The sequence below is a fragment of the Ovis canadensis genome, chromosome 22, assembly GCF_042477335.2.
Source record: "Ovis canadensis isolate MfBH-ARS-UI-01 breed Bighorn chromosome 22, ARS-UI_OviCan_v2, whole genome shotgun sequence".
Lineage (NCBI taxonomy): Eukaryota > Metazoa > Chordata > Mammalia > Artiodactyla > Bovidae > Ovis > Ovis canadensis.
Genome location: NC_091266.1, coordinates 40,582,945 through 40,595,131, shown reverse-complemented (window position 1 = coordinate 40,595,131; position 12,187 = coordinate 40,582,945). Strand labels below are relative to the sequence as shown.

The window sequence follows — 12,187 nt, the reverse complement described above, 5'->3', positions numbered from 1 at the left end:
GTATAACACAGAAGACAGATAACACAGATTTGTCTGAGTCAGGATGTGGACTATGGCTGGCAGTTGAAACAAGTGCCTCACTGAGAACTAGGTTCTAGCCGAGGCTTAGGGATCAGCTCACTGGGAAACTGGGCATCCACCTCCTTTCTCTGCTTCCATGTTTCCTTCTGAAAATGAAGAGGAAGCCCCATCCACTATAAGAATAACAATTAAACCAATTAAATGTCTGGAGGACTAAGTATAGGTCAGGTGCTTCTTTTCAACACTTTGCTAAGCACAGCATCTTATTTAATTCTTAAAACAGCCCAATATGAGAAGTACTATTTTATCACTTCGTTTATGGATATAACAAATAGACAAGAGAGGGTGACAACTTGCCTAATGTCACACAGCTATTAAGAGACAGAGGTAGACAGCCCGACTTAAAAATGGGCAGAACTGAACAGACATTTCTTCAAAGAAGATAGACCAATGGCTAATGGACGCATGAAAAGATGCTCAACACCACTAATCATCATGGAAATGCAAATCAAAACCACATTGAGATATCACCTTGCACCTATCAGAAGGCCTATCGTCAAAAAGAATAGAAGTAGGTGTTGGCAATATGTGAAGAAAAGGGGCTCCTCTTACACTTCTGGTGGGAATGTAAATCAGTACAGCCGCTCCGGAAAACAACACGGAGGTTTCTCATAAAGCTGAAAATAGAACCGTCCTCTGACCCAACAATTGCACTCACAGGCATATATCAAAAACCAAACAAAAAATGAATTCAAAAAGATACATGCACTCCAATGTCCATAGCAGCATTATTTACAATTGCTAAGAAGTGGAAGCAACCTAAATGTTCATCAGCAGATGAATGGATAAAGAAAATGTGATGGTGGTGTGTGTCTGTATGTGAGTATATACAATGGAATACTACTCGGCCATAAAAAAGAATGAAAGTTTGCCATTTGCAGCAACATGGGCGGACTTAGAGGGCATTATGCTAAATGAAACGAGTCAGAGAAAGACTAAGAGTGTATGATATCACTTATATGTAGGATTTAAAAATATATAACAAAAAATAAAAATAGATAACAAACTAGTAACTCTAACAAAAAAGAACCAGACTCACAGATACAGAGAGCAAACGAGTGGCTACCAATAGGAGAGGGAAGTGGGGAGGAGGAGGATAGGGGTAGGGGAGTAAGAGAGACAGGCTATTAGATATAAAATAAGCTATAAGGATATACTATACAACACAGGGAAGATAGCCAATATTTTATGATAACTATAAATGGAAAATAACCTTCAAAAATTGTGAATCACTATATTGTATACATGTAACTTATATAATACTGTACAGCAACTTTATATTAATTTTTGAAAAGAGTAAGTTGAACTTAACCCAAGAAAGAGAGAGAAACAAAGACAGGATTCAAAGCTAGGCATCTGGCTTCAGAACTTTTGCTCCTGTTTCCTATATGGCTGTGTTTCTTGCTCCTGCTGCTGCTGCTGCTGCTAAGTCACTTCAGTCGTGTCCGACTCTGTGCGACCCCATAGACGGCAGCCCATCAGGCTCTGCCATCCCTGAGATTCTCCAGGCAAGAGTACTGGAATGGATTGCCATTTCCTTCTCCAATGCATGAAAGTGAAAAGCGAAAGTGAAGTTGCTCAGTCGTGTCCAACTCTTAGCTAGTTTACTTCTATTCCTAGTATACACTGAAAAGTATGATCCTGATTGCATTCATGATGAAAACTCTCAAGTAGGCATTCACACAAGTCACACAGTCATATCCAGGCTAAATAACCTACAACCTAACAGGAGCCTTGATGATCCTATATAACGATGGTCAGCTTTTCCCCTAAGGTAGGTTTCTTCCAGCACAGGTCAAGTACCAGGCCCCTGCTTAGCGACAGGCACAGATCTGGTCACCAACAGCCCTGAATGGCTGACCCTACTGTGCTCCGGGTCCTCTCACCCCAGCCTGGTAGGGATGGTTTCCTCTGCCTCCCAGCAAGGAGTTCATACCAGGAAGCTACTTGTGCAATCCTGAAGTTCTCAGACTCCATTACTTTTTGGAAATTTACTACAGCACATTTATTAGCATACTATAAAGAACAGCATCTCCATAAATAATTAAACCCAAACTACACTGATCAAAACAAACGAGCAAAATGTTCCTGGTGATGCAACCAGACTTGGTTCACTCACTAACTCAAATGACGAGGTGTCTCACAAGAGGTCCCCATTAACAATGGTTAGTAAGACACAGACTTCCCAGTAAGGAGCTGGTCCTTACTGTCTGCAGTCACTGCGGTGCGTAGGCAGGGTGGCCACAGGATACAGCCAGGGAGCAAGAGGGAGGAATCTACTCCTCAGTCTCTCCAGCTAGCCTTGTGTGTACTCATGCTATGCCTCACTCTATCCGACCTGTAAAATGGGCAGCACCCTACTTCGCTTGAGTGAATATAACAGAAAACGGTCTGTAAAAGCAAAAAAAAAAAGAGAGAAGCAGGAGCGTGCAGAGGACAGCTATAGAAAGACAGACCAGGAGAGAGTCCACACTGTAGGCTGCCATGCTTCTGTCTGAGCCTCATACCCTTCATCTCTCTGCTGAATGATGTGATGAAGACTGTTCCCAACAGCACAGCCAGCCTTGACATCCTGTTGGCCTAAGGTGCCCACAGCATCTCCCACAATGACCCTCCTCCTCTGAGCTCACAGCCTGAAACAATCACTTGGCAAATAATCACACATCACCCCGTGGCATCTGTCTTATTGTCATATGTTATTAAACTTTACAGAAGACCAGCCTCATACCCAAAGCATATTAGAAGGACCGTGAGGCAAATGCCATCTTATCCTTCTTTGTCTCTCCATCACAGTCCTACCAACCCCACAGTCCCCAGAACCGTGCCACACACCCAGTGAACACTAGGCAAATGGTTGAATATCTTATGTGAGTCCATCTGATCTCTCAAGCACATAAGGAAAAAGCCAGGAGGGTTGACTAGTACCTATTTCCATCCTCTCATTAAGTGGGGTAGAGAGGTCTCTACATCTTCTGTTAAAAGTCATACATAAAATAATAAACCAAGTGCATAAACTCAGCACTGTTAAGAAACAGTGTCAGCTGTCCCCCCGGATCAGCCAGGGCACCGTCCAGTTCCCAGGGTCGGATCAGCCAGGGCACCGTCCAGTTCCCAGGGTCGGATCAGCTAGGGCACCGTCCAGTTCCCAGGGTCGGATCAGCTAGGGCACCGTCCAGTTCCCAGGGTCGGATCAGCTAGGGCACCGTCCAGTTCCCAGGGTCGGATCAGCCAGGGCACCGTCCAGTTCCCAGGGTCGGATCAGCTAGGGCACCGTCCAGTTCCCAGGGTCAGGTCAGCAAGTACGGACTGAGCTATGTGTCAAGCACTGGACCACATGTCACAAAGACCACATGAGAAAAGCAGAACTCGCAGGAGGTGTGGGACGTGGGGTGCTGTAGCAAGTATTTTAGCCCTCATCCCTCACCTTCGAAACACTCATAAAACAACCAAGTGATAACCTAAGTATAATCAAGAGTGTGGTACACACTGTAAATTCTATAAACAGGCAAATAAAGGCTGCTAGGAAAGCTTCTAAAGAGAATCCTGTTTGGATCTTAAACTGAACCATAAGGAATGCGTGTGTCTCCATAGAGGAAGAGGGGTATCCTGAGTGGAGAAGACCTCAAGAGCAAAGGCTTGGAGTGAAGAAGGGGATGGGGACAATGAAGGGGCTGCCTTGGCTAGAGTGAAGGGGTCTATCAGGGAACAGTCAAATGCGGAGCTGAAGAAGCAGACCCAGGACATATGCAGTGAGGGGCCTTGAAAGCCAGGCTGCTGCTGCTGCTGCTGCTAAGTCACTTCAGTCGTGTCTGACTCTGTGCGACCCCATAGACGGCAGCCCACCAGGCTCCGCCATCCCTGGGATCCTCCCGACAAGAATACTGGAATGGGTTGCCACTTCCTTCTCCAATGCATGAAAATGAAAAGTGAAAGTGAAATCGCTCAGCAGTGTCGGACTCCTCGCGACCCCATGGACTGCAGCCCACCAGGCTCCTCCATCCATGGGACTTTCCAGGCAAGAGTATTGGACTTTCCAGGCAAGAGGGGTGCCACTGCCCTCTCCATGAAAGCCAGGCTAACTGACTTTAAATTCAAATTCAAGAAGCTAAAGGGTCTCAAGCTAGAATGGAGACCTACTGGATGAAATGCTCCTGGATACAGCAGCTGTCAAGTTATGAACAACCTGAGAAAATTATTGCTATCCCAAGGGACAAGGCTTTCCAATTCCTTCATAGCCTCTGCTCAATGAGACTTGGGACTCACTCAGTCACTGACTTAGTCAAACCTAGTTGAGTTTCTCTACTGCACACAAGGCAGAGCTCTCTTGTCTCCGCTCTCTACCAACGAAGTTAGAGCAGCATCCAGACCTTTCAGTAACCCATCACCCAGAGGAATAACCAAGGTTAGCTGAAGGCCATCTATCCCACAGTACCAATGATACTTACCCCAAGTGGCCCACCAGGCACTGGCATGCTACACTTTCCAACTTCACAAGACCTCTTTCCCCCTAAACTTGCTGCAAACTAATCCTCTGACATCTTCTCCTCATAGGGAAGTGTCTCAAGCCAGCCAGGAGCATCCCTGGTGGCTCAGATGGTAAAGTCTGCCTGCAACACGGGAGACCCAGATTCGGCCCCTGCATGGAGAAGATGCCCTGGAGAAGAAAATAGCAACCCAATCCAGTAATCTTGTTTGGAAAATTCCAAGGATGGAGGAGCCTGGTGGGCTACAGTCCATGGGATCACAAAGAGTCAGACATGACTGAGCAACTAACACTTCAAGTGAGCCAAGAGGTCAAAGGAAGCAGAAAATCAATAGTTAAATCAAGCCCCCAGGCCCTGGAGTACCTGGCCTTGAATAAACCCTTCGGACACAACCTCCTATTTCAGCAGCCAGCTTTGTCACACTTCTCTGCGCCCTGTAGGATGATTCAGGGCCCACAGAGCATCCAGTTCCAAAGTTCCCCCAGTTACAGTAAGAGATTTACCTAGCCCGAGGAAGAAGCAGTTCTCCCTTCGGCCCCCTGAGCCTTCACCATCCCCTCCCCTTAAATCCAACACAATCAGAGAAGCCACTTCCTGTGTGCCTTCTCTGCCAACTACAAAGCGAGTTCCAACCGCTGCATTTCTGCAATCATTAAATCAGGCCTCCCAATTAAGGAGTTTGCAACTTCTGCTCACCTTGGAAATCACTGCAGGATCTGGGAAGCAAATCACGCCCTGTAACCAACCAACTGGGCCATCAGAGAAAATGCAGAGCAGACAGCCTGTGTGTGGCCACTCCACTCCCCGCCTCCCACCCCCAGGCTGACAGCGAGTGACCGGGAGCAATTAGTGCTGCTCTGTCCCACTGCATTTCCCAGCTCTGTCTCCACTGAGATGGCTTCCCTTGTAATATTAATTAAAAACAGATTCTTTTTGGCAAACCCCTGAAGAATGGCTCCAGTGGCAGGCTTCTTTATTAAGCCTCTGAGAAGACAAAATGCATTAAGATATTGTGACACGGGTACGGTGAGCGGGGACGAGAAGGCTAGACATCCCAGCCAAAAGCTATTTGAAAAATCTGTTTGGGAGCCACAGTTAGATGCTCCAGTGAGTGAGACACAATTAATCTGATCAAATCTGTCACTATTTTGCACATTAGGAGTAAATATTTTAGAGTGTTGTCCAGCTGAATTAGTTAAGAGCATGAACTCATGCCTGGGAGCATCTGGGTGTTCCACCTGCTGGTGTGCTCGGGGCAGGATAAGGACCTCGAGTGATCAGCATCTTCCCATTTCTCTTCACCAAGGTGCAGCGTTAGGCACAAGAATTAAAGACTATCTGGCAAAGCATCCCAACCAGACACACCGCAGGGCAGCACACTGAGTGAGCTGCCGGAAAGGCATGGGGATCAGTCTAAGGGAGGAGGCAGCACTCTCGCATCCCAGAGCCGTGAACAAACAAGGGATTCCCCCATCACAGCTTTATAATGCTCAGGGGGCCTGGAAAGGGGGCTGCTGTCTTCACAGCCCCCCTCTCTCCAGGGTCATTTGCCAACTCACTAACCAAGCAGGAAGGCGTATTTCTTCTTTCAAAAGAGAAGAGCAGGCTGATGTGATTTTCTGTATCCCTGTAAGCCCCAGGGTCTGGACTCCCTCTGGGCGTTTGTGAAACACTTTCTAGCCCATTAATCACCAGAATCCTAGCTGGAGACAACCAAAGAGAAAAGCAAATCGCTCTTCCAGAGTACAGGCTTCAAGCCCAAGCTCACTCACCTCTCCTTCCGAAATACCTGGCAGGGCAAAAAAGGCCAGAGGGGAACCCAGACCCCGTCTCCTCCTGACTCAAACCTGCTGGGCACTTCCTCTGTTGCCCACCAAGTCATGCCAGCCCCTCCTGGGACCAAAGTGAATATGTGATTCAAGCCTGGAATAAGACTCTCAGCCCCTGGGCACATGCTGGGCACGTGGGGAAGGGGGTGGAGACCTTCACTTGCATATCCTCATGTGCGTGCATATGTGCTCAGTTGCTGCAGTCTTGTCTGACTCTCTGCAAACCTGTGGACTGTAGCCCGCCAGGCTCCTCTTTCCATGGGATTTTCCAGGCAAGGATATTGGAGTGGTTTGCCATGCCCTCCTCCAGGGGACCTTCCCAACCCAAGGACTGAACCCACATCTCCTGCGTCTCCTGCATTGCAGGTGGATTCCTTACTCATTGAGCCACCTGGGAAGCCCCATCTCCTCATGCCTGACCACAAATGGCCAGAGTAGAGTTCAGTTTTCAGATATACGGAGTAACTGGAAACTCTCCTCCAGAAGGAACTCACAGGAGGAATGTGGTCCACCAGAGGCAGTTGAGGGAGAGCAGCAAGCCCCACAATGTGTTAACTGGTGGCCTTCCTGGAGAAGGACATAGTTAACACTCAAGTCAGAAGGGAAGATGGAATTTTCTTTTCATGCCAAAAGAGCTTGAAACAAGGATCCATGTTCTCTGCCTTGAGGACTTCTCCAACCAATGATAAAGGGACCTTCCAGAAGGAACATCCTCTCCATCAATCCTTACCCTGGCTTTTTTTTTTTCCTAACAGCACCTTCTTTTGCTGACCTCAGGAAAGGAGGAGAGGAGAAAGAAATTGATTAGATTTAAAAAAAGAAAGAAAGAAACCCGGTAATGTTGCAGAAACTGGTTTTCTAGCTACTCCCCCTCACCAGGGGTTGTTTCCTTAAAGTCTCCCAGAGGCAGGGCTGGGTTAGCTTGTTTGCTCATCTTCCTCAGGGCAAAACAGACTGACCCTTGAGGAAGCCTTTTCCACTGGAAGTGCCTGTGAAGCATGGTCTAAAGAGGCAGTCCCGCTCTGGAGCAGAATGCGGGGTCCCCGCATTCACCTGTGCTGCCGTAATACCCTTTGCTCAGACAGTAAGTCTGGCCAGGAGCACAACCAATGAACCCCCGAGGGGGGCTATTCCTGGACTGCCCAACTCTTATCGCTATCACTAAGAACTCCAAGGCCAACTGGTCTGCTCCTCAGGCCCTTCGGGCCCGCCTTTTTAACCGGAGAGCCATTTCCCAGGAGGGTATAGGGTTAGACTTGCCCCCTCACTTTCTCTGCTGTACAACTGCCTTGAAGATAGTCAGAGAAGACCATGCACATGTAACTACTATCTGCAGAGAGCATGCTCTAACATCCCATCTTCAGGGAATTTGTCAACACACAGAAATGATCCTTAAAAGCAGAAACGTAAGAGAACTCTTTCAGCAGAGTGAATTTATATCGTCCCAGTGTGGCACGCTAAAATCGAAGGACATCACCTCCACCTCCTCCTCCTCCTCCTCCTAGGGATACATTTGCTTCCACACATCCAGTCCATCCTCCTCACTGAGTAAGAACAGGAACAAAATAATGCACATACACGCGATTGCTCATTCTCAAACCAAGAGAAGTTGAGAGTCACAAACCCTGCTGTCAGAGAACTACATGTCGCCCTGTCTCTCTCTCTCCACCTCCCCCCGCCACACACACACACAATCCTCCCAGCACCTGCAAGTCCTCGATCACCCATCCCTCGTACATGTCCACCCCCTAAGCCCAGAGCTGACCACTTTGAAGCTGTGGGGGGCCCTCACTGAGATGCAGCCACCACCACGCTGCTGAGGAGCTGGTCTGCCCAAATGCTTCCAGCCCCGGCTGGGCTGCCTGCTTGGTGCTGTATGTCTATAAGAACCAGGAAATCTGTGCTCGGTATTGCTGATGAGCCCCTCTGTAAAGACTCCTCGCTTTCCTGTTACTCACAAGTCACCCCTGCGACACCCCCCAGGCGCTGTTAAAATAAGGCGAGGATTTCTTAGGGAAACCTTTAATGTCAGTCATGAGAAATACAAAGGGAGCGGCGGCGGTGCTTTCCCATCGAGTGAGCTCCCCAAAGCTGCAGGTAGGGACATCCACCATCCTCCAGATTCTGCCCAGAGCCCCGGTTCTGAGCTGATGCTATGAGCCAGAGACGAGGAAAGGGTTTTTGCAGGATTGGCTGAAGTGGGGCCCGAGGAAGGCAGGAGAGTGGGGTAAATGGCTGGAGCCGTCCCCCACGGTTCCTGGGCTGGACTGCTCGCTCTGACGGCCAGCTGGGGGCGGGGTGGGGAGCCCCTCTGGGTACGCGCTGCGGGCTGCACCGCTGCCGGGGTAGATTGTATTCTGCGCCCTAAGGCCGGCCCGCGGCCGCCCGGAGGCTCTGGAGCCGCCGGAGTGGATTCCAGGGCGCCACCTGTCGGTACAGCAGCTTCCCAGGGTAACCTGGCAGCCGAAAGACGCGGAGAGGCGCGTAGAAAGCCCCGGCGAGTTTGCAGTCGCAGGACGCAGCGGCAGGGGCGATTCTGTGCTCAGAGACTTAAGTGTGCTTCTGCTTGCATGAGAACAAGCGGTGTGGGACGGGTGTTGAATTTCACTTCACACTAAACTTTTTTTCCCTGCCTCTCCTATAGCTTTGCAGGGCAGCTGCCTGGGTTTTGAAGGGGAAAACTGATGTCAAGAAAGGCCCAGACTCGGGCCAACTTGGCCCAGCCTCCCGCTAAGACTGGGACAAAGTGTGCCTGGGGCCCAGGGCAGCATCCTAAGTGGGGCGGGCAGGAGTAGTCCGAATGGCACCATCTCCTGGTTCTCTCCTGTGGTTGGAGGAGAGAGGGGAACCCCGGGCAGTCACAGGAGTCAGTCAGCCTGTCCAGCGGTTCTTTCCCCAAATCAGTACACTTCCCCGCCCAAGAATCCATGCGCGCACACACACCGGACAGGACAACTGACTCCCCAAGCCGAGCGCCAGAGGAAGTGATCACTGATCCCTATAAGGCACCTCTTTTCCCCTCTTTCCTCCAGACAGCCCCAATCCTAGGGTCTCCGGTAAACAAATTCACACAGTCTTACAACAAACTCCGATAACCTGTTGGGGGCGTGGGGAAAGCGGGATGCACCAGACCAAAAGTCGCGGAGCCCCCTGCTCCCGCCTTCACCTCAACCCAGGGCAACTATCTGCCCCTCCTTCCCGCCCGCCCGCCCACCCCACCCCACCCCACCCCACCCCACCCCACCCCACCCCTCATTTTCCTTTGCCGTCGGGAGACTGTGAGCTCCGCAGCCGGGCGGATACTCACGCTGCTGTTGTGTCCCGACCAGTGCACCATGGCTTGGTTGTGAGCCGAGTCCCCGGTCAGCGCGAACGAGGTGCTGGGTAACCGGAGCTCTTCAGTCGCTGAACCCCCGGTCCGTGGTGCCTTCACCTCCTCCCGGAGACCCTTGGCCAGAGGGCGGCTTCCTTTGGAACCATCGGCTAAGACAGAAGCCCTGGCATCCCCGTGTTCCAGGGCACTGGGGGGCTGCGCCCGACGACTCCTCCTCACGCCGCTAGGCTTGCCAGGAGTCGAGATGCCCGGTCCCCACCGCGAGCTTGCTGGAGACAGCCCTCCGGCTTCTTGCTTCTTTCTGCCGCTGCCTCTGCTTGGCTGGGGCAGCGGCTCTGGTCCCGGCCGGCGCTCCAGTGCGGCGCCTCTCCGTACAGTCGCCAGCTCCTCCGGCCACTGGCTTGCCATTGCCAGCGGTGAGAGACGAGGCAGCGCCGGGGACCGCGAAGCCAGAGCCGCTAGGCGCCCAGGACCGCCCGCGGTGTCCCAAGTGATCTCGGCGCCAGCCAGGACCCACGTCGACAGGAGCAGGAGCCCGGTCCGGGCGAGGGGCGCCCCGGGCCAGCCTGCAGGGCGCTCGGTGCGCGCCGCCTCCATCCCGCTGCGGCTGCCGCGGCTCGGGCTGGCAAGTGTGTGGCGCCAGCCGAGGTGCGGGTCCGGCGCGGGGGGTGTGCGCTGCGCGCGCCGGCGAGCGAGCAAAATGAGTGTGTGTCGGGGGAGTGGGGAGGGGGCGGCCGGGAAGGAGGTGGCTCGGCCTGGTGCGCCTTGCTGGTCCTCTCCAGTCTTCGCTCCTGGCTCTCGATCGCTGGCTCTCTCCTCCACAGGGTGATTCCAAAACCCGAGAAAAATTAATAAATACCCCGTAGGTGCTTTTTCATTTTCTTAAAATAAGATTCCCCCAAAATCTTCCCCGCTGAGCTGCTTCAGAAATTTTGTCAAAAGGAGTATTCAAAGGTAATAAGAAAATCCTCTTTTAAAATATGAAAAGCAACCCCAATCCAGGAGGAGAGGCTGGCGACGGACCCTAGTCCGGAGTCTCTCTGAAACCCAGCCTCCAACCTCGTCTCGGCGAAGAGTTGGGAGCCGCTTCTGGCCGCGTTTGGGGGGGTTACTCTTCGGGCATGCTGTGGGGGCGGGAGATGGCGCGCAGGGAAAGTTGGGGGGTGGTCTCGCGGGAGGAGGAGGAGTGAAGTGCTTTCAGCGCCAACTGTTCAGGCTGGGGAGCCTAACGGGAGCCCGGAGTCTTCGTGCAGAGGCAGGCTGCGGAAGCCGAGCTCGGGATGGACTCCGCTCCGGGCTCCCCAGCCTATTCTTCCCGCCACCCCCACTTCTACCCAGTGCCTCCGCCCGGTGCGGGGGCGCGGGGAATGCGTGCGTGCGCGTGCGTGAGGGGAGGCTAGGAGTGCGCCCGAGGCTGGCGGGCGGGCACCCAGGGTGGGGGTACCTGGCTGAATCAGGGGTGCCTGGGTGTGCGGGGGCGCGCGACTCTCTGCGTGCGCGTTTGCACGCGTGTTTGTGCGTGTTAGTGTGAGCAATGGAGTGTGGGGCAGGGAGGGGTGCGCTCGGGCTGTGGGCACGTGTGGATCAGGCACGGGCTGTGTTTGCATTTCCATGAACCTGTGAGTCGTCAGAAAGGCAATATTGAGAGTAAGGCCGGCGGTTCTGGACCGCCCGCTCCTCCAAGGCGCCCAGCTCACCCATAGGCCCCCATCGCCTGCGGACGTAAGCTGACTGTTGCTAGAACCTCCGGGAGGGTTGGAGGAGAGAACTAGGAGGCGCTGGCAGCCCGGTCTGGGGTTTGCCAGCTCCTCCCCGATTCGCCAGCTCTTCTTCCCAGGATCCCAGCTGGAGCTGGGGAAAGACAGTCGTCCAGACCGGTTGCTCCTACCCGGAGGAGGAGAGCCCATCTTTCCGCCTGCGATTATGAGATTGCTCCCTCATCTCCCCAGATTCATTACTAAAAGGGCTCAGTTGTTCTCTCAAAGTGTCGGGCTGCCAATTAGAGGGTCCCGGCCAGCGCCGCGCAGGCATGGGGATCAGTCCCCACTGTCCCCAGTTGCAGAAGCACAGCCGGGCCGCGTGGAACTCAGCCTTGGCTGGGACTCTTCCCGACCGAAGGAAAGGGGAGACTCGGGGTGAGCTGGAGAGAGGAACCTAGACCCAAAGACAATCTGAGGATGTAGTTTACAGGCCCTGGGGCAAGTATAGCAGCGGCTGCTGCGAGGAGCTCCGGGAATTTCTAGGGGTTGAAAAGACCTAGATGCGTGGAACGGGAGGAGGGGCTATTAAGAAAGGAGTAGGATGGAGGGAGTCTTCCGGAATCGATAGAAGAGTTCTCTATCGGGGGAGGGGGCTGCAAGGAGAGGGAAGGAAAGAAAGGTGGAAGGAAAGGTTTAAAAAGGGCGGAGGGGCAGGGGGGTTGCGGACAAAGACAGCGGGGAGGTGACGAAGTGGTGGAG

At 52.5% G+C, this 12,187-nt stretch overlaps 1 protein-coding gene across 1 annotated transcript in view; it reads right to left on the bottom strand.

Moving 5' to 3' along the window:
* Positions 1-10,770, bottom strand: part of SORCS3 (sortilin related VPS10 domain containing receptor 3) — a 650,432-nt gene extending 639,662 nt beyond the window's left edge. The window contains exon 1 of the mRNA XM_069567050.1: positions 9,702-10,770. Coding sequence (XP_069423151.1) covers positions 9,702-10,325 — 624 coding nt within the window. The 5' untranslated portion in view covers positions 10,326-10,770. The remainder of the gene's footprint in view (positions 1-9,701) is intronic.
* Positions 10,771-12,187: the final 1,417 nt, after the last annotated feature.